This window comes from Erinaceus europaeus, chromosome 14 (assembly GCF_950295315.1).
Source record: "Erinaceus europaeus chromosome 14, mEriEur2.1, whole genome shotgun sequence".
In the NCBI taxonomy this organism is placed as follows: Eukaryota; Metazoa; Chordata; class Mammalia; order Eulipotyphla; family Erinaceidae; genus Erinaceus; species Erinaceus europaeus.
Genome location: NC_080175.1, coordinates 23,081,395 through 23,104,375, shown reverse-complemented (window position 1 = coordinate 23,104,375; position 22,981 = coordinate 23,081,395). Strand labels below are relative to the sequence as shown.

The following is a 22,981-nucleotide window of genomic DNA, read 5'->3' as shown; positions in this document are numbered from 1 at the left end:
TTCACATGGAAGCTATAATGTTTTAACTATAAAATTTCTAGGTACTTCAGTGAGTACACACAGAGGCTTATCATATGGTCTTATCCCTCAAAGAGATCAAAAGTCAAGATAAGTACTTTCAGATAGTCTACACATCACCAGGAATTATAGCAGTGCAGGCAAAAGATTATTGTATATATTCCTGGAATTCTGAAACAGGGTGGAGTCCTGCTCCGATGTAGGAGGGGCTTCCTACAGCAGATGGCTTGAGGGTTGATCCTAGAAAAAGAGAATGACAGGAGTAGGAGGAATGATTTGCAGCATGAGAAAACTGACTAAAGCTGGAAATTAAGGAAATGTAGGGAGAAGGAAGTATTCAAGAAACTATATTTGTCTGAATTTTTTAAATGTTTTTAAGAGTAGATTGTTTTTTATTGCCATCATGGTTGTCAGTGCCTGCACATTATGTCCACTTCTCTTGATGGCCATTTCACTTTCCCTCTCTCTCTCTCTCTCTTTCTCTCTCTCTCTCTCTCTCTCTCCCTTATTGTAGTATGAAGAGTAATTGAGAAAGGAAGGTGAAATAGAGAGGGGGATAACAAGAGAGATACCTGCTGTATCTTCACTTCTCAGGAAGTTTCTTCTCTTTAGGTGAAGGGTCCTCTCTTTAGGGTCTTGAACCAGAGTCATTGTGCATAGTGACTTGTGCTGCCCCCAGCCCAAGGGTAAAAGAACTTAAGGGATATGGGGATCTGGTGGTGAGAATTGTGTGGAGTTGTACCCCTCTTGTCCTATGGTTTTGTTAATGTCTCCTTTTTTAAATAAATAAATAAATAGATTCAGGCTGAACCTGCAGGTAAGGAAGGAAGAGTTCTGAATATTAAGGACAGTAGGATTTTTACTTTCAGAGGAAGTTTGGCTTTATTTTCTTATTTATTGCTACCAGGGTTACTTCTGGGCCTCAGTGCATTCATGATTCCATTGTTCCTAGGTGCTATTTCTGTTTCCTCTTCTTTCTTTTTGGTAGAGGGCAAGACACAGATAAATAGAGAGGGAGAAAGGAAGAGAAACAGAAGGAAAGTTCAACTCTTAAATCAAATATTATCTGTTAACCTGTTTTTTAATCTAAAAATACATATTTTACTCTATCATTATATTTTAAGAACTACTATCTAAAAATCTCAATAAGATAATTGAGATAAATTCTCCAAGTCAAGTTAAACTTAAGTCCTGGGAGAAAGGGATGACAACCCCATCTTGTCTTTGATAATCCTCCTCCTCTATCGTATTTTTTCTAGTGGTAGATTCCTAGCTCTTCCATAATGGTTGTTTTTAAAGTCTTTTTCTTTCTTTTTAAATTTTTATTTATAAAGAGGAAATACTAACAAAAAGCAAAGACAAAAAACTATATAGTTTATGTATATTGTTATATTTATATATATTTGTATATATTGCAATGCATAAGGGCCTAGGTTATCAAAATACAATTCTATTATATTTCTTCATTATAAAAATAGTAATGCAAAACTATTCTCCATTTGTTCACCTACTCCATCTCACAAAGTATTTTCAAACTCTGTGATATATTTTCTCTATTTAAAGTATGTTGACAATGTCATTTGCCATAAATTCTATAATTTATTTCTGATTTTGAAGATCTATGATTTCTGCTTGCATGCCAGCCTTTGAATGCCATTGTTTGAAATAACCCCTGCAATGGCTAAATGCCAGCTATTTTTGAGTATGTATGTGAGAAAATACCAACAGGAAAAAGAAAAAAAAAAACTCATCCAGGAATTCTCCTTTGCACTTTTTTTTTCAAAACTGATGTGGGCAGGGGCCAGGTCATGATGTACCTTTTTAAGCACACACATTACAATGTGTGAGGACCCACCTGACCCCCACCTGCAGCAGGGAAGCTTCACAAGCGGTGGTCAAACAGTGCTGCAGTTTTCTCTCTGTTTCTTTTCTTCCTTATCCCCACCCTCAATTTCTTTCTGCGTCTATCCAAAATAAATAAATAAATATATTTTTAAAAGAAATTGACATTAAAATTTTAATTGGATGTTTTTGAAAAACCTTGCTCATTTTATTGTTACCAATATTTCTTTATGAAATTCTTTCATGATTTGTCTCCTACTTATGAATTATAAGCCTATGAAACTCCTATGCAGTATCTTCATCACCAGAAGATTTTAATTAAGTCTCAAACTTCAAGGTAAATAAATAGCTTAATATAAATGCCAAAAAAAAAAAGGTTAAATAACCAACTCACTGCACTTATATATTGTAGGTCTCAGGCTGGAAGTATTTTCTATAAAGTTATGTACATATTTGCATAGGAAAATGGCACAGAGCAACCTCTCATACAAAGGGATAGTGGGTCTCAAATTTAAATAATAGCTCCATTGCCTTTCAGAGAAAATAGTAGTTAAAATTGAAAGACTGGGAAACTAGCTAGGCTAACAAGGCATTCTGTTTCCAATAAATTGAAATGATAGGTAGCTAGATTTTCATGGAAACAAAACAGCATACAAATGAGCCATCTATTTGTGAACATGTACATTTGGATGCAGAGATTAGAATCTAGGTGGTATTTCACTTACACCCTCCATCAAGTGAAATGAACAATGGAGCTTTGAAGAAGGCACCACTCTAATGAAAACTCACAATAGACAGAGCTACTAATCCGTAGGTAGACAAGGGGCCCACTATTTGGTTATCCATGAAAAGGTGTTAGTGTCTCCTTTCAAAGAGATGTTCCTGGAAACAGAAAGAGATACCTCACTTGGCTTTTTGTATTCTTCTGTTATTGTGTAAATGGTCATGGGCACCTGCTTTCCTTCAAAGAAACATCCATATAAAAAAAAGAAAAAGAAAAAAAATATATTCCAGGGCCAGGTGGTGATGCACCTTGTTGAGCGCACACGTTACAATGTGCAAGGACCCCGGTTCAAGCCCCCATTGCCCACCAGCAGGAGGAAAGATTTATGAGTGCTGCAGGTGCCTTTCTATTTCTTTCCCTCTCTACCTCCCCCTTCCTTTCCATTTCTGGCTGTCTCTATCCAATAAATAAATAAATCTTTTTAAAAAATGGTTCCAGTTAATACATGCCTCTAAGAAGCAAAAGTGTGTGTGCAATTCTAAAGAAATTACAGGTGGCTGAGATGCTATGACTTCATGCAGCTGTAATACAATAAAACAATGCAATACACCTTATCAAAAGGGAGGAATATTGAATCACAGTGACCATCACAATTCTCTATTTTCATGTCATAAAATCTTAGAAAGAACATTGTTCTATTAAGAGTCATGTTTTTTAATTGAGCATGCCATCTCAGTGGTTTATTATAAAGTTGTAGATATGCAAAGTAAGGGAAGGCCTCAAAGGATATATAAGCTGAATTCACACTTGGTGTGGCAGATACCTCTATGACAATCCCAGATCACCTACCTCAGCATGCTATCGGTGTGCTGATAGTGTACAAATACCCAAAACAGAGAGTTTTTACCTTATATAATGGTTTCAATTGTTGGCTAAATTGCTTTTATACTGACAATAATGAACCTCTTTCTGATTTCTGTTCACTGGTCCCTGTTCTGCTGCCCAGATCAGTGCCAAAGTCTTCTCCAGAATTGCACGTGATTTTTTGATTCATACATCTGGGAAGAACCACAGAGATCTCTTTGTCTAGCCTTTCAAAATTCTGGAAAATAATAAAATATGCAATTCAAGACAGATTTTATGCATTGTTCCTTTAGTCCTCAAATATTCATTGCATATCTATGCTGTTTGCTAAGCATTAGTGTAAGGACCTGAATAAGACAAAATACACTTGAGAACTATTTTCTTTATAAGAATAGCAAGAATAGAGAACATTTCTCCCCATTATATCTGTATATTTGATTGATATTTTCACAGTCCAATTCCACACCCTCCTTTTCCATTTATTTGTATTAACCCTGCCCAGTTGTCAACAACTAGGGATGTTTTGTTTATTTGTTTAACTATTTGGGAGCTTTATTGATTAAATAATAAAGGCATTTTGTAAAGCAATACAACAGTAAATTCATTCAAATGTATTCTCCTGTAACTTAACTTCTGTTTATTCATCCTGTTTCTAGAACAACTTGATTTTTACCTTTCACACTGATTGTCAAGTTTTCTACAATGACTGAAACTAAACATGGTATTTAGAATCTGATAGATTACGCATGCTGTAATTTAGTGAGTACATAATAGATTCTTAGTGACTTGATAGGCCTGTAAGTAGTACCATTGCTGGAAAACATGTTCCTTGAAATTGATAACAACTTCAATACTTTTTCAGCCTAAGGTACTCATTAAAGACTCTAATACTATGGAACTATAACTTCCCTTTTTAATTTAATGCTGTGCTTTATATTAGCCCTATGTTATGAGTGACTTCCAAGTCTGTATCCTTAGCTTTGATCTCTCCCTATAAATTCAGTTTCATCCACCAAAAGGTCTCCTTTAGCAGTGTTGCAACACTGGAGTGCAAAAAGGTACCTAAATGTTGATTTGTATCAAATAGAAACACTTTTCCTACCAGGGTTATTGCTGTAACTTGATAATTGCACAAATCCACTGTTCCTGGAAACCTTTTTGGATACAGGGTGAGAGGCAAAGAGATATATAAAGGGAGAAGGAGAGAGAGAAGACACCTTCAGCACTACTACATTGCTCAACACCCCCCCACACACACACACACACACGGGTGGAGACTGGGGGCTTGAACCCAGGTCTTCACACAGGATAACATGTACTTTACTGGGTGAATCATATCCTGGTCCCCAGAAACAATTTTTTATACTTAATTTTCTCATCATCTTCCCATTTCCAAGTCCCAGTTGCTTAACTTTTAAATTCCATGTTGTCCTTAACTTGCCTGTTTAAATAACTTGTGTGTGTCCCATCAGCAAATACTTTATTTTTTGTCCATGTCCCTTCCCTTACTTGGCCTCTTTAAGGTGATACCATTTCCCATAATGCATCTCCTCCCATCCATGTCATGTCTGAACAATTCATTTACCATACAGAAATAAATCATTTTCTAAAATTGTCATCAAACCTTATCTCTACTCTTCTAGCTAAAAACCAGGTCCTTCATGGTCTGACTCCAGCTTGATTCTGACATAATTTCTGTCTAGGAATTTCTTTTCTGTTTAATCCACAACCACTGACCATCTTTCCCTTTTTTCCTACAACTTCCCTCCACATGGATTCTTCCTGCAAGGATCTCCCATCCATCTCTGCATAGCAAATTCCTTATCATTCAAATCTCAAAAATGGCACAGACTTCCTTAAATTTTCAATAAAAACACTGACAGGAACTTGGAGGTTATGCAAGCTCCTGTGTAATTATGAATATACATGGGCCCTGGGTCGGATAGACACGTTAAACAGTTCATTGTGTTTATACATTTTCTTCAAGTTTGGTAGCTACTTTCTGCCCTAATCCAGCTTTCTAGTTCTATTCTTAAGTCTGAATACATCTTTCCAGACAATATTTCTGGATGCCTCCACATTAATTATTAAACTCAAACAAAAATTACTAAAGTCATAAACCCCTAGGAACATACCTAAAATAGAGTTCCTAGCTTCTTACCACCCTAAAATCCCTAATTTCACTTGGTATAGTTCTACTTTAATGGTTCCTATTCATTAACCATCTTGTCCTGCCTCATACCTTACTGCCTTTCAGACACTGAGTTGCAGATGCTAGTTTCATCCCATTCTAAACTCCCCTTCCTGGCTGATGACCTCATCGATATGTTCCACAACCCCAACTCCCCAGAAACCTGTCACACTAGGGAAAGAACGAAACAGGCTGGAGGTATGGATCAACCTCCCAATGCCCATGTGCAGCAGAGAAGCATTTACAGAAACCAGAACTCCCACCTTCTGCACCCCAAAAAGGGTTTTGGTCCATACTTCCAGAGGGGGAGAAATATTAAGGGAAGATGACTAGAGTTCTCTGAAACCCAATTTCATCATCCCAGAGAGAGAAGAGGAAAAAAGGAAAGAAAATCAGAAATCGTAAAGGATATAGGTGTGACTTAGAAAGGAAGAGAAGACAGGACCATAGGGAAAAAAATGGGCAAAAATATAGACAAACAGATAAATAGACAAATAAATAGATAGACAGACAGACTAATAGTTATAGAAATAAAGTGAACACATATCTGTGATCTTGGGCAAACCCCTGCAGTTTCCAATGGAGAGAATGGGGACACAAAACTTTGGTTGTGGGAATGGTGTGGAATAGCACCTCTCTTATTTTATAAATCACTAATAAAAATAAAAATTTCAATAAAAAGTAGCTATTAGGTTATACTATCACACACATAGTATATAATATATATGATGTGTAATATATGTTCATTCCAATGGCTTCCTTCAACATTTTTTGTGTAGAAAGAGAAAGATTAGGGAGAAAACAAAAGGCACCACAGCACCTGAGCCTCTATCAGTGTGTGTGTGTGTGTGTGTGTGTGTGTGTGTGTGTGTGTGTGTGTGTATGGGTTGGAGGCACAGGGTGTGGGACTGTCTTGAACCTAGGTAGAGCACATGGCTACATAAGCACCCTCCTTAGTCAGCTACCTTAAATACCTATCGTAACTGTTTTAATTGTGTTCCAGACACTTAACTTTATATCCATTTATTTCACATATTTTTTCTTCTCCTAAAACCAGAATATAGGTTCCACTGAAACAGAATCTTTCCTTTATTATTTATCAATATCTCCCTCTAACAAAGGCCATTGCCAGACCAGGCATATAGTAGGCATCAACCAATATGTTATAAAGAAAGGCTTTTTATCATACTGACCTGCCACAATTTGAAGATTAATTAGAACTTCACTCATCTTTCCTTGAGTATTAACAGTAAACAAATTTGAGTTGTCCCTGTAGACTTAATAAGGAATTCCCAGTTCCTTTGTCTTTGTCATTAATGAGTTATTGATCTGTGGAAGAGAAATTAGATTCTTAGTGGATATCACTGATATTGTTACCTCAGAACATGTTTAAAAGTTATTCAGAAAGAAAGGAGGGAATAGAAGTAATGAAGGAAATTGAAAGAAGGTGGTCTTAAAAAAGCAAGTCCTCTAGTGCTGATTTATTGTTGATTTATTGTTGGTCAACTTTTTAATATAGAAACAAAGAGACATAGAGGGAAATACCACATTAATCAAGTTTCCAAGATTTCATAGTGGGTGGTGATAACAGAGCAGGTTCACAGTCAGGTGAGATAGCTTACAGGTTCCAGGCCTAAATTTCTCACACTTGTGAAATTACATTTTAAATTATTTTTGGTGTTTCTTTTTCTTTTTTTATATTTATTTTCCCTTTTGGTGCCCTTGTTTTTTATTGTTGTTGTAGTTATTATTGTTGTTGTTGTTATTGATGTCACTGTTGGATAGGACAGAAAGAAATGGAGAGAGGAGGGGAAGACAGAGACGGGGAGAGGAAGATAGACACCTGCAGACCTGCTTCACTGCCTGTGAAGTGACTCCTCTACAGGTGGGGTGCAGGGGCTCGAACCGGGATCCTAATACCATCTCTGTCTTCCCTCTTCTCTCCATTTCCCTTGTTGTTTTTATTGTTGTTGTAGTTATTATTGTTGTTGATGTCCTTGTTGGATGGGGCAGAGAAATGGAGAGAGGAGGGGAAGACAGAGAGGGGGAGAGAGAAAGATAGACACCTGCAGACCTGATTCACCACTTATGAAGTGACTCCCCTGCAGGTGGGGAGCCGGTGGCTCAAACCGGGATCCTTATGCCAGTTCTTGTGCTTTGCACCATGTGTGCTTAACTTTCTAAGCTACCGCCCAACTCCCTTGGTGTTTCTTTAGAGAGATTTTTCTTTTATTTTTAATAATACCAACCTGGGATTTTCAAGAATTAAAAATTATGTCTCTCAGAATCTCACCTGAATGACACAGTCTTGGGCTTCCTAGTATTCCTAATGGAGGTCCCTGGATTTATTCCAGACCCTGCCTCTAGAAACCAAACTCTAGCTTGTGCTTATTTCATATTAGTTGTTTAATACTGGTTTACAAAGTTATAAAATAATGGGGGAACATTTCCACACCATTCCGACCACCAGAATTTTGTGTCCCCAATCCCTCCCCTGGAAACTGTAGTGATTTTCCTAAGGTCATAGATACGGGTTTACTATTATTTCTACAATAATCTATCTATGTATCTATGTGTTAGTCTATTAATCTATGTATTTTTCACCATTTTTCCCATGGTTCTGCCTTTTCTTCCTTTCTAAGTCACACATATACCTACTACTACTTCTGAACTTCTTTCCTTTTTTCCTCTTCTCTCTCTGGGTTGATGGAATTGGGTTTCAGAGATCTCTATTCATCTTCCTCTAACACCCCTCTACTTCTGGGATTATTGATCAAAACTCTTTTTGGGGTGCAGAAGATGGGAGCTCTGGCTTGTAAAAATTGTTCTGTGCTGGAGATCAGTATTGGCAGGTTGATCCATTCTCCCAGCTTGTCTCCATCTTTCCCTAGCAGGGTAGAGCTCTGGAGAGGTGAGGTTCTGGGACACATAGGTGAGGTTGTCAGCCAGGGAGTTCAGGATGGAGTCATAATAGCCTGCAACTTGATGTCTGAAAGGCATTAATAATAATAATGGGGATTATTATTATTAATTATTATTTACTAGAGCACTGCTCAGCTCTGGCTTATGGTGGTGCAGAGAATTGAACCTGGAATTTGGGAGACTCATGCATGAGAGTCTGTTTGTATAACCATTATGCTATCTCCCCAGCCCTAGTTTCTGCTTATTTTATGTCAGCTTCAGACTTCAGTTATTATATCTGCTAGCTTTCCCACCTATATATTTATATTATTATTTGTTTAAGATTTTATTTATTTATTAATGAGAAAGATAGGAGGAGAAAGAGAAAGAACCAGACATCACTCTGGTACATGTGCTGCTGGGGATTGAACTTAGGACCTCATGCTTGAGAGTCTAAAGCTTTATCCACTGTGCCACCTCCCAGACCACTATATTTATAATTTTACTTATTTCCTGTCCCCAGATGATGGAGTGATTTGATTTTGGTAAAAAAAGGCCATCATTTAGTAAGCCAGTCTCTTGTATTTATCCAGCTTTTGTAGTCATTACTTTATCTGATAAGCTTAGACTTTCACCCATCTGTTAAAATGTTGAGTCTCTTTTTTTGTATCTAAACCAGTATTAGGTTTATGGAATTTGGCCTCAAATTAGAAAGGAAATAATCCTAGGATTTTAGGATAGTCTTAGTTAGCCTCAGGTTTGTATGTATGTATGTATTTATGTATGTATGTATGTATGTATGTATGTACATATGATTCTAAGTAAGATTTTCATAGGGATCTATTTGTCCTTTATTTGATTGATAGGGTTTGCCAGTATAATTCTTGGCCAGTTGTATAGTGTTTCTTCTGAAGCTTATCAATGGTTAACAATAATGCTGATCCTCTGCCAGAAGAAGTTGAAAAGGGTGGAAGAACATTTCTTACTTCCTTTTATAGACCTATTGAGTAGATAGAATGATTGAGGGAAGTGAAGTAAAGGTACGGAAGACGACGGTGTTTAGGCCTAAGTAATAAATATGTGATTAGACAATATATGATGCCTTCTTCAGTCCTTTTTATTTTTTCCTTTTTTTAAATTTTTTTATTTGTAAAAAGGAAGCATTGACAAAGCCATAGGGTAAGAGGAGTACAACTCCACAAAATTCCCACCACCAGAACTCCACATCCCATCCCCTCCCCTAATAGCTTACCTATTCTTTATCCCTCTGGGGGTAGGGACCCAGGTCATTGTGGGATGCAGAAGGTGAAAGGTCTGGCTTCTGTAATTGCTTCCCTGCTGAACATGGGCGTTGACAGACAAGGTTGATCCATACTCCCAGCCTGCCTCTCTCTTTCCCTAGTGGGAAAGGGCTTTGGGGAAGCAGAGCTCCAGGACACATTGGTGGGGTTGTCTGTCCAGGGAAGTCTGGTCAGCATCATGCTAGCATCTGGCATCTGGTGGTTGTAAAGAGAGTTAACATACAAAGCCAAACAAATTGTTGACCAATCATGAACCTAAAGGCTGGAGTAGTGCAGATGAAGAGTTGGGGCGTCCTCCATTTTGTAGATAGCTAGTAGGCATATTTTACTTATATTCCCAAGCGTCTATGGCTATATTAGTTTGCTTTTTTTTTTCCCCTTTTTCTTTTTTCCCCTGAGCCTGAAATCTGATATGCAGGTGGATCCAAGTTTTTGTCTGAGGAGATGATGCCATGGCTGTAAAAAGGACCAGAAAGCTGGATCAGGGAAGGGAGTAGCTCCCAAATATGGGAAAGGAGTATAAATATTGTTGGCTGTAAACCCCATCAATTTTTATTTTTTAAATTATATTTATTTATTTAGTGGATAGAAACAGTTATAAGTCTAGAGGAAAGAGGGAGATAGAAAGGGAGAGAGACAGAGGGACACCTGCAGCCCTGCTTCACCACTGGCAAAGCTTTCCCCCTGCAGGTGGGGACCAGGGGCTCGAACTTGGGTCCTTGCGTATTGTAACGTGTGCTCAACCAGGTGAGCATCCACCTGCCCCCCTTATTTAGTCCCTTCTACTAGTATGCAAGGCTTAGTAAGTCTAGGTCTAATCTCAGAGGACTATAAAGCCCTTTTACTGTGAGGTATATAATTGCCCCTTGCTTGTGGATACATGTACACATGTACCTTGTACCCTAGGCCCTAGCCTGTGACGAGTATCTGCAACTGTGTTATAAAACATGTCATTTGAAATGGAACTAAGTAGACCCATGTGTTAGGAAAGATTTCACCAGAGTAGAGGAGTTGAGAGGTTGACTTCTCAGACTTGGCATCTCTAGAAACAATCTGCAGTAACAAGTCAGTAGCAGCAAACATGGCACTGGTAGTGTGATTTAGTTGAGGTCACCAGAGGCAGTATTACAGGGTAAGGGATCAGAGAGAAGAAACATCAAGACATACAAGTACAGATTCCAGGACTAGGAGAAATATGAATCAGAGACTGCATTGCTTTTGATATTGTGTCAGTTGTAGTTAGTGAGGTTTGTTAAGATCAGTATTTGTAGATATTTGTTGTTTTGTTGAGAATCTGTTCTGTCTGCCCTTCCATGGCCCCACCTTTCCCCTCAATGCCACAGCCAAGCCTCTCCACAACTATTATTCTGTAAGGACCCTAGCATGTAGATGACAATAAAATGGAGTTCATTCTCCAATATTGCTTTAGCTTTCACTTTTGAAACAAGACTCATTTCTAAGATTATTTCCTATTGCTTAAGATGCGGCTTAGAGGAGGAATACATGTCTTGTATATGTGAGGCCAAAGATGGGCCCTCTAGTACCACATAAAGTGCTGGAGCAATGATTCCCGACCCCCCTAAATTTGAAAATAGAAAGAAAATAACAACTCATTTAAAGAAGTTTGGTTTGGGGGGCTGGATAGTAGTTCAGGAGATTAAGTGCACATGTCACAAAGGACCAACTTAAAGATCCTGGTTTGAGCCCCTGGTTCTCCACCTGAAGGGGAATCTCTTCAGAAGCAGTGAAGCAGGTCTGCAGGTGTCTGTCTTTCTCTCCCACTCTCTGTCTTCTCCTCCTCTCTTGATTTCCAACAACAACAACAGAAACAACAGCAATAACAACAATCACAATATCAAGGGCAACAGAAATGGGAAAAAATAGCCTCCAGGAGTAGTGGATTCCTAGTGCAGGCACCCCGAGCCCCAGCAATAACCCTGGAGACAAAAAAAAAGAAGAAGTTTAGTTCAGAAGTATCCAAATTTCTCTGGGTCAACTTAGATGATTACTTAGCATTCAGCTTAATAAATAAAAATTTACATACTTGAAAAAATCCCTTAAATCAACACCATACACGTCAAGAAGGTATTGCTATAATCACCATGCAATACATTAAATCTTTAAAACTTATTAACTGTGCTCTCCTTGACCACTACCTTATTCTTTCCTTCTTTCCTCCCCATCCCAGCCCCAGAAAACAGCTTGACTGTAATAATTTTACATGATATGTGTATAAAGGAGATTTTGAAACTGAGATAAGCACTGATGCCTGTGTGTATATACAAATATCATATAAAATCAAGTAATATAGTTCAAATATATACAAGTTTATATGTCAAAGCTATCTCCATGCTGTTGTTAGAAAGTTAAGACAGAGGTTGATAACTTAAGAATTCAGACTTTTATAATTGACTGCTTTGTGGTTATGGATATGGACCCAAGTAATATCTTTAATATGAAACTTTTTTAGAGGCTAGCTGATCCTCCTAGGAAGAAACTGACTTTCTTATTTTCTTAATTAGTATATTGACTAAGAGGTAATAAGAACAAGAGCAATTTGAACAGACAAAGCAGTAAATATATAGAGAATAGACTTTGAGGTAGACTAGCAATGAGAAAGAAGACTCCCATATCCAGTGCAGGGATGCCAGTGTAAACCAAGCTTAAAAGGGGAGATTAGATGATCACCCTTCATAAGTCTTTTTTTTAAATCATTTTTCCATTTAACATACATATATATATATGTAACTAGGTACCAATTTTTCTACTAAAATCTAGGAATGCAAAGCCAAATGCTGTTATAGTTTTTGACTTCGAAAAGCTCACAGGTCAGTGAGAAATCAGACTACCTTTGCAAACACGGGGGGAGAGAAAATCATAATAAAGATAAATAGATGATCTCTAGGAATCATTAAATGAATTAGATATACATGGCTCTTAAATTCCCAAGAGTATAGTTATAATCTTGCATTGGTGGTAATTTGTGTGCTTGACCGGGTGCACCACCACCGGGCCCCATCTTTCATTGATGGATCTAAGACATTTTAAGAAACCATCACTCAGCTCTATGCTAGGAGACTTTGTAGGTGTTATAGAAACATAGAGCTTTTATTGTTGAACTCAGAGAATTCTGAGACATGGATTAAAAATTAACTGACGGCCAAGAAGAATATAGGGAATGAGGCATATAGAACTGTCTTGGAGAAGAATTCTCTTAAAAGTGTGAGAGGATATTGTTTCTGGACTATGACCTTTCGCTAACTCAAAGAGTCGACAGGTATTAAATAACATTCAGAAAGGCAGAAGCATGCAATCAGAATTGTTCATGCCTCTGTTACTAACAACCTTTCCTTGAAAGAGTTTCAGGTGCTGTGTCTAGAAAAGACTGGATCTCCCCCTTACCACTGGACAGAGAATGACCCAGAATTCCCCACACCATTTCAGGCACTCAAAACTCTTTCCAGACCCCTTATAGTGACTTTGGGGAGGGGGAGGAAAAACAGTCCTAATATGCCTTTTAAACAGGATTTTTTTTTTAAGTTTGATCTGAAAGACACACAACTCCCCATTGGGTAGACCTCACATCACTCAATTTATCTGTGTCACAAGCTGCAAGAGCTGAGTTGATTTTGCTATGAATTGAACCTCAGCTTCCATTCTGAGTATTTGAAACATGATGCTCCATCCAGTAAGCTTGCCTGATTGCCCTGTTATTATTATTATTATTATTATTCTAATATGTTGAAATATTTCTGCAGCTCTGGTGTTATCTCTGCCTGGGCCAGTAAATGCAGTTTTGATCAAATATTCTAGTAATATGGGAAGATGTTGAAGAGTAATGCCTAGTGATAATCCAAATTGCCAGAGAGCAAGATATATAGAATTTAATAACCTGAGAAATGCTTTCAAAAGATTGTGGTTTTATTTTCAGCTGTGTCTCCCTTGTACTTGTCTCCAACCCAGGGTGAGTTTTGATGAGGGCCACTCCTGGGACAAGTACAGTTTCACTTCAGTTCCTCTCTTTGTGGATGGTGCTCTGGTGGAAGCAGGCGTGGAGACCCAAATCATGACGTGAGTACTACCATTGATGGGATTGAACTATACAACTAGAGACCTAAGGTGCTACTTTCCCTTGAAGTTAAAAATCCCCCCCCCCCGGGAAATCCACACTAAATCATTTCTTTTTCCGTGCCAGAATTTTCTCATCTGTAAAATGGACTTTTGCTTACACTCATTAATTCTAAAGTCTACTGGCAGGGAACTGAAAGTTGCTTACCCAATGGAGAATTTGCCTTCCTGTGCATAAGGCTCTTGGTTTGAGCCAAGGACTACAGCAAGGGAGCTCCCTAGATGGTAGAGCAGTGCTATTGTGCCTCTCCTCTGTGTCCTTCTCTCCCTCTCAGAAATATAATGATTGGAGACTTGAGTCAAGTAGGTTTTTCAGAGGTGTTGTACATGCACAAGGTCCTGGGTTCATTCCTGGTGCTAATGATAACTTACCAAGACAAAAGACTCTAGGTAATGAGGGCAGGGAGGGGACCACAGGGAGACGGCTTTGAGGTACTGGTTCATGGTGGTAGAAAAGGACCTAAGTTGGGAATGAGAGCATTTTGCAGGCAAGTATCACCAGGAGATGAGAAATAGCAGCCGTAAGTCAACAGCTGCAAACCATTAAACCTCCCAATATAATGATTAAAAAAATAAATAAAACTACTAATATAATTAGAGAATAGGCTTCTAGTTGAAAAGCCATGGTTTCTATTGACATTTAAAATAGTATAATTAATTTCCATTTATCACAAAACCAAGCAAACAGAAAGTTTACATCTTTAGGTGTGCTTTCTCTCTTCTCAAAGAGTCCAGTAAGAGGTCTGGAACAGGAAGGTTGACAAAGGGAACAAATCAACCATTGACAAGAATGTTTTGAAGATCACCTGGGAGAAGTGCAGTAATGAGAGGTTTTAAATGATCTTAACTTGATCTGAAACTTGCAAATTTCAAGTGAAATCTAACTCTTTTATCTTTTGGTCAGTATCTGGGGCTTCACCACTCTTTTCAGGCTTTTAGAGAGAGAGAGAGAGAGAGAGAGAGAGAGAGATCAAAATGGTTATGCTTGAGGCTCTGAGATCCCACCACAAGCCAGGACTGAATAGTCCTATGATAGATCTCTTTCTCTATCTCAAAAGAAAGAAAGAAAGAAACCTAAGAACTGATGCTCCCTCTAACATGGTGGGATACAGCCAGACTTGAAGCTTGGTTACATGCATGTCAAAGCTGGTACCCAATCCAGGTGAGCTATTTTGTCATCCCTAGATAAATCAAATTCTAAGGGTGGTAAACTGTCTTTTTAAAAGGCTGAAAACTCTTTAGAACATCTGTCATGTCATAGACACTGGGATGAATCCCAGAGCCCTGTCATTGTAAATTGGAAGACCTTATGAGGATCTCCTATAATCTGCCCAAGTGGTATATTATACTAGTAGCTGAAATCTCTATATGTGCACTTAGATGTGTGGTGATAGGACTTCTGTAGGTAGTTCTGCTGTGAAATGTGAGCAAGAATGTCCAAGAAAATTTGTTAGTCAAGAAGTAAGGCTATAATTTGAATTATATTCAAGAATTTTTCTTGTATTCCCAAAATACACCCTAAGCAGAGTTGTCTGATCACTTAAATTGCTAATTAGCATCCCCATGATAGAATATAGACTTTAATATTAATGTTGTCAAATTACTTTATTAAGAATTAACAGTAATGGAGGGTCCAAATGGTGGCAGACTTGCTGGAGTGCACACATTACCTTGTGTGAGGACTAGAGTGCAACCCCCTGGCCCTACCTGCAGAGGAAAGCTTTACAAGTGATAGAATGGTACTACAGGTGTCCATTCTTTCTCTGTTTCTATTATGAAAAAAGAAATAAAAAAGAAAGAAAGAAAGAAAGAAAGAAAGAAAGGAAGGAAGGAAGGAAGAAAGAGAGAAAAGTGTTGGTGGAAGGGAAGGCTGCTAGAACCTAAGGAGTTAGGTGTGTATACTAAGACCCAGGATAATCCTGGTGAAAAAAGAAAGAAGAAAGAAAGAAAGGAAGGAATGAAGGAAGAAAGAAAGAAAGAAAGAAAGAAAGGAAGGAAGAAATAAAGAAAAAAGAAAGAGAAAGGAAGGAAGGAAGGAAGGTAGGAAGGAAGACAGAGAGAGAAAAGGAAAGGAAAGGAAAGGAAAGGAAAGAGAATACTGCAGTATAGAATTTTGTCTCATGGCCAGGTGGTGGCTCACCTGGTTGTGTGTGAACAGTATTCAAGGACCCGGGTTCAAGCCCCCAGTCCCCACCTGCAGGGGGAAAGCTTTGCAAGTGGTGAAACAGTGATGCAGGTGTTTCTTTGTCTTCTCTGTCTCCCGCTTCCCTCTTGATTTCTGATTGTCTCTATCCAATAAATGAATAAAGATAATAAAAATGTTTTAAAATGTCTCTACAGGATATAGACAGGTTTTTTAATTTTATTTATAAAAAGAAAACACTGAAAAATCCATAGGATAAGAGGGGTACAACTACACACAATTCCCACCACCAGAACTCCATATCCCATCCCCTCCCTTGATAGTTTTCCTTTTCTTTTTTTTTTTGAAGAAAAATGTTAATTTATTCTTTAGTAGATTAACATCCAAAGATGCAGCAGGATACATTTTTCTCACCAGCAACATTTTTCTGTTAAAAAATTACATGTGTATAATGTATGTTTTATTTTTATTTTTTTTTATTTTTTATTTAAGATAGGATTAACAAAACCATAGGGTAGGAGGGGTACAATTCCATACAATTCCCACCACCCAATCTCCATATCCCACCCCCTCCCCTGATAGCTTTCCCATTCTCTATCCCTCTGGGAGCATGGACCCAGGGTCATTGTGGGTTGCAGAAGGTAGATGGTCTGGTTTCTGTAATTGCTTCCCCGCTGAACATGGGCGTTGACTGGTCGGTCCATACTCCCAGTCTGCGTCTCTCTTTCCCTAGTAGGGTGGGTCTCTGGGGAAGCGGAGCTCCAGGATACACATTGGTGGGGTCTTCAGTCCAGGGAAGCCTGGCCAGCATCCTGATGACATCTGGAACCTGGTGACTGAAAAGAGAGTTAACATGCGAAGCCAAACAAATTGTTGAGCAATCATGGACCCAAAGCTTTCCTTTTCTTTATCCGTTTGGGAGTATGATCATTGTGGGATGCAGAAGGTGGAAGGTCTGGCTTCTGTAATTGCTTCCCTGCTGAACATGGGCATTGACAGACAAAGTTGATCCATACTCCCAGCCTGCCTCTCTCTTTCCCTAGTGGCACAGGGTTCTGGGGAATTGGAGCTCCAGGACACATTGGTGGGGTTTTCTGTCCGGGAAAGTCTGGTTGGCATCATGCTAGCATCTGGAACCTGGTGGTTAAAAAGAGAGTTAACACATAAAGCCAAATAAATTGTTGACCAGGCATGGACCTAAAGGCTGGAATAGTGCAGATGAAGAGTTGGGGGGTCCTCCATTTTGTAGATAGCTAGTAGGCATATTTTAGTTATATTCCAAAGCACCTGTGGCAAAACTAGTTTTTTTCCTGAGCCTGAAATTTGATATACAAGTGGATCCAAGTTATTGTCTGGGGAGATATAAAAAGGACCAGAAAGCTGGATCAGGGAAGAGAGCTCCCTAATATGGGAAAGGGGTATAAATATTTTTGGCTGTAAACCCCATCAATTTGATCTGATCTGGGGCCCATATTCAGCTTAGGAGCCTATGTGACCTTTGCATCCTTATAGATCTGAGCTCACATTCTGTGGTCATGAGTAGGAATGTTCCAAGCTGCTCCAATATCAGGACCCATCTTCTCAGGTACAGCATAGAGTGTATTGTCCAACCTACCTTCAGAGGATGGAGCATTCTCTACCACTGTTGATCTAAATTGAGGACAAGGTGACATAGACAATTTTTAATAGTGCATCATTATTACTTTGAGTCTAAAGTTTTATTATTTGATGAATATATACTAATAATGAGCAGCATAAATACAAGTTCTAGATGTTCTTTATCTTATATCTTACATTTCTTCCACCTTATGTCTTACAAAGTTTATTTCTAAAACAGAAATGAATAGGTCAATACAAATATATATATATATATATGATTTCTATATATATAGTTATAGTAAGTCTATGCTGTATATACATATAAGAACTTATGCATATACAGAAATAGAGACATAGACTGTAGAGAGAAGAACTCCAGAGACCTAGAGTCCAGGTAAAACCTTTGTAAACTTAAACTACATAAAGAAATTATTTTGATGATATATACTATTATGATATACTATCTGATTGAACAAATCAGGAAGAAATCCTGCTCTTACATTTGTATGCTTATACATTAAATAATCATGAAATAATTATGATAATCATGCACCTTTGATGTTATATAGAATATTCTCCCAAGAGATGCAAACATTTTTCTTAAAAATTCTAGAAACTAGATGGAATCAGAAGACTGCCTTCATTTTTTATGATGTTATCAAGCCATGAGTTGACTTTTCCTAAATATTGCCTGTCCTACACTTAAATTCTTGGATATGAAAAAGAAAAGTATTTTCCTTTCAAGGACTTCTGTTGCTGTGTTCCTCAAAGAGTTTCAAATGTTATGTCTAAATTCTGTATGCCAATAAATACATATACTCAAGTAGATTTTCCAGCCTGCTTGAATTTATCAGTCCAAAAGTATCAGTTCATCATATCCATCCTTGACATGGTCTTAGAACCCTGGACAGTGAAAGTGTAGGTAGTTCCAAAGGCATACATTGCCTTCTTTTGTGCCAAAGAGATATACTGGCCCACCTTTATAAGTGGATTGATTTATTAGGGAAAGCATAGACCAATGCATCCGTCACTCTGGCATATGCAATGCCAAGGATTAAACTTGGGAGTAATGCTTGCAGGCCTGACACTGCCTGTATCACAGCCTCTTGGTTACCTGATCCTTCCTGGTCATTATCTGTTTTTCTTCTCATCTCAAATTGCATGCTATTCTTGTGTATCTCTTTGAACTACATCACATGTTTACCAATTTTTCGGCATGGCTTGGCATACCTTGCAAATTTAAGACCACTGTTTAAATTCTGTGTTCATCTAATCTCAAATGGTAATATTTTTTTCTGGATTTCAAATAGAGTTTAGCTGCTCACCTGGATATGAAGAAACTCCACCTTGGATCAAACCATTTACTGAGTAGATGAGATAATTCCACTGTGTTTCCCTTTCCTCCCTAATAATACTTCATAAAGAAGTCTATCCCTGTTCTAAATTGCTTATGAGATGATTCAATAAATCAAAAAGAAAATGTAATAGTGCACACTTTCCTTATTTGTAATTTTAAACAAAAATATCATATGTTCTTTCATGAAATTAAGATGAGTCTTGGAAGCAGACATCTACTCAAGTATAAACAACCCAGGCTGCCAGCTTTTAACTTTTTTTTTGTTGTTAATATTTTATTTTATTTATTCCCTGTTGTTGCCCTTGTTGTTTTATTGTTGTAGTTATTATTGTTGTTGTCATTGTTGGATAGGACAGAGAGAAATGGAGAGAGGAGGGGGAGACAGAGAGGAGGAGAGAAAGATAGACACCTGCAGACCAGCTTCACCGCCTGTGAAGCGACTCCCCGGCAGGTGGGGAGCCGGGGTTCAAACCGGGTACCTTATGCCGGTCCTTGTGCTTTGCGCCACCTGCACTTAACCCGCTGTGCTACAGCCCGACTCCCAGCTTTTAACTTTTTATTAAATCCATAATCTTTGTAGTATGAAAGTGATACAGGCTTTGTCAGGGCTCTTCAGAGAGTCAGTACGATGAGACCTGGAACCATCACCAAGAGGCAATTTATGTCTCTACTATAGATTTGAAAAGGACTTTAAAGCCAAGTGGTTGACTAGGGTTGTCAAGTGTTTTTGTCTTATAAAATGACAATGTCAGACTGAAAGCAGAAATTCAGAATTGTTGATAGCTTCCTTAGGAACTGTGAAAGAAAAGAGTCTATTTGGGGAAATTAGTGTGTATACATTTATAGACTTGCCGTTTAGCCAAAAATGTATCAGTACAGAGAGCATTTAGTTTTTGTTTTGTTTTGTGGGACCAGAGCCTCATGCTTTAGTGATTCACCATTCCTAAACCATATTTTTATTGAGATAGATAGGAGGAGGGACACTATAACATTGGAAAGTTCCCTTCTATGTGACTTTGAGACTGGCAGGTTTCTACTTCATAGTGGGGGAGGGGAAGAGGGAGGGAGGGAGAGAGAGAGAGAGAGAGAGAGAGAGAGAGACCTACCCAGATGCCCATTTGAGTTCAGTATTCTTCTCAACAGTGTTAGCCCCTGACCATGTAATTTTGCAGGTCAAGGAGAAAGAGAAGTTAACTATTCCAACTAAACTTCTATTGCTTTTTGTTATTGCTTTCATTTGGAGAATTTAAATATTTATCGGTTTTTGATGGTTGATTGTATGAAACAACTTCACTGGCCTGCTGATAACTTGATATTTAGTCAAACATTCTATGTGTCTCTGTAAGGGTTTCTTAGATAAGAACATTTATGTCGGTTCATCAAGTAAAGTATATTTTCCTTCCTAATATAGTGAAAGATTCCCAATCAAGTGAAGACCTGATTAGGTCAAAAGTTTTGATTTTCTTTCCTGAAAAAGAGAATTCCTTCGGCTTTGCTGCCTTGAATTGAGACATGGGTTTTTCTTGACTTAGCTCCAACTGAAACATATACCCTTCCTTCCTTCCTTCCTTCCTTCCTTCCTTCCTTCCTTCCTTCCTTCCTCCTTCCTCCCTCCCTCCTTCCCTTCCTTCCTTCCTTCCTTCCTTCCTTCCTTCCTTCTTTCCTTATTTTCTTTCTATTCTTCTTCTCTTTTATCTCTATTTTCTTTTTCTGTGGGGTTGTTGGTCATCTTGAATCTATCAGCTTTCCAACTGAACTACGCCATCATCTGTCCTGGTGTTCAGACTGTTATATCTTAAATTTTGTCAGCCAACATATTATGGGAGTCAATTACATATAATAAATAGTGAATATTTGTAATTATACATGGGTATATGGATAGAGAGATAAATGGGTATATAGATAGGTAGATAGATTGATAGATAGATAGATAGGATACGTAACATATCCTTTTGGCACTGTTTCTCTGGGAAGTCTTTGCTAATACATATTTCATTCACAAATAGTTATTAAATTTAAGAACTTATAGGTACTGTTAATGGTGTAAGTATAATTCTACTTTTAAGGAGTTCTTAAGACAATGTATTAAGGCAGGGGGATATACCAATTATCAAGAAATCCTGGTTATATGGCCAAACTATGAACAAAGGGAAGTGAAGATTTCTCACATGGAAGGAAAGAAATGAGTTGGTTGGGAGTTTCAATAGCAGTTCATCAGTAGAAAATTAGTAGGTAAGGAAGTTTATAAATTTGAGGAAATTAGGTACTTTTAACAGTTTTGTTGTGTTCTGCCATTTCAGTGCCTAAAACGGAGATTGCCTCATAGTAGGGAGTCAGTAATTATATGTTGAAGAACGAATTATTACAAGGAAAGGAATGAAGATAAGCAAGTGCAATAATCACAAAAAATTTCACTAAGGACTAAGGATTTAGAAAGTGCAAGGTCTTTTGTTTAGGATTTTCATCAATATTCAAAGCACTGTGCTTGAAACCAGAAATATACTAATACATCCTACTTCATCATGCCCCATTCATCCATTCTCCTAAAAAGAAAAACACAGAAGAATTTCTACTGCCTCTAGTATAAAATATTATTTTAGTGACTTAATATTGATACCCAAAATTATGAGATAACAGGAATATAATTTCATATTGTTCCCACCACCTGCGTTCTGTGTTCCATTCCCTCCACTGGAACTATAGTGGTTCTCCCAAGATCACATATATGGGTGGATTATTATTTCTGTAACTATCTATATTTATATATATTTCCCATTTTCCATTTTTTATATGGTCCTGCCTTCTCTTCCTTTCTTTTTCTTTTTCTTTTCTTTTCTCTCTTTGTTTTTTTTTTTCCTCCAGGGTTATTGCTGGGGCTCTGCCACTGATGTTGTTGCTGTTGGATAGGACAGAGAAATTGAGAGAAGAGGGGAGACAGAGAGGAGGAGAGAAAGATAAACACCTGAAGACCTGCTTCACCGCTTGTGAAATGACCCCTCTACATGTGGGGAGCTGGGGGCTTGAACTGGGATCCTTACATTGGTCCTTGTGCTTTGCGCCATATGCACTTAATCCCCTGTGCTACCTCCCAACCCCCCTTCTCTTCCTTTCTAAGTCACAATTACACCTATTGCTACTTCTCAGCGTCCTTCTTTTGTTCCTCTTCTTTCTCCAGTTCCTTATGGAGTTGGAGTTCAGAGCCCTTTGGTCATCTTCCCCTAATATTTCTCTCCCTCTATAGATATGAACCATTGTTCTTCTAAGGGTGCAGAAGGTGGGAGTTCTGTCTTAGTTTATTGCTTCTCCTCTGGACATGGGCATAAGCAGGTCAATTTATGCCCCCATCTTGTTTCTATTTTCCCCTAATCAGGGAGGACTCTGGAGAGGTGAGGTTTCAGGATACATTGGTGAGGTCATCTCCCAGAGAAGTCCGGGTCTGCAATCTGGTAGCCAAAGGGTGGTAAGATATAAAGCGAAACAGAACAACAAAATTAAACAAGAAACAGCAACAATAAAAAAGTATGAATAGAGCAGATGAGAATAGAGATCTTAGGGGGAAGAGACGCTAAGAAGTCTCTTTTAGATATGGTTCTAGGGGCCCATGACTTCAGTAGTTTTTCTCTGAGTTTGATAGCTAACCTTCATATGAACTAAAACTGTTGACTGAGAAGATATAGTTAGTCAGAGTCAAAAATAGTGCTAGAAGGCTGGATTAGGACAAAGTAGCTCCCAAATTTGAAGAAGGTATATAAATACAATTAAGTGTTTACTTCATCAGTCTGACCCAGGGCCCATGTATATCCTTATTTAGCAAAGGAGTCTGTTAAAACTCCCTGTCAGTCTACAAAGCTGGGAACATTCTAGGCTTCTCTTAGTATCATGTGCTTACTAGCTTTATGCTAGCTAATGTAAC

General features: G+C 38.1%; 1 protein-coding gene across 1 annotated transcript in view; it reads left to right on the top strand.

Annotated features, from left to right (window-relative positions):
* The window catches only part of SORCS3 (sortilin related VPS10 domain containing receptor 3), a 795,336-nt gene that overhangs the window by 676,494 nt on the left and 95,861 nt on the right, over positions 1-22,981 (top strand). Inside the window, exon 14 of the mRNA XM_007530390.3 lies at positions 13,805-13,912. Coding sequence (XP_007530452.2) covers positions 13,805-13,912 — 108 coding nt within the window. The remainder of the gene's footprint in view (positions 1-13,804; positions 13,913-22,981) is intronic.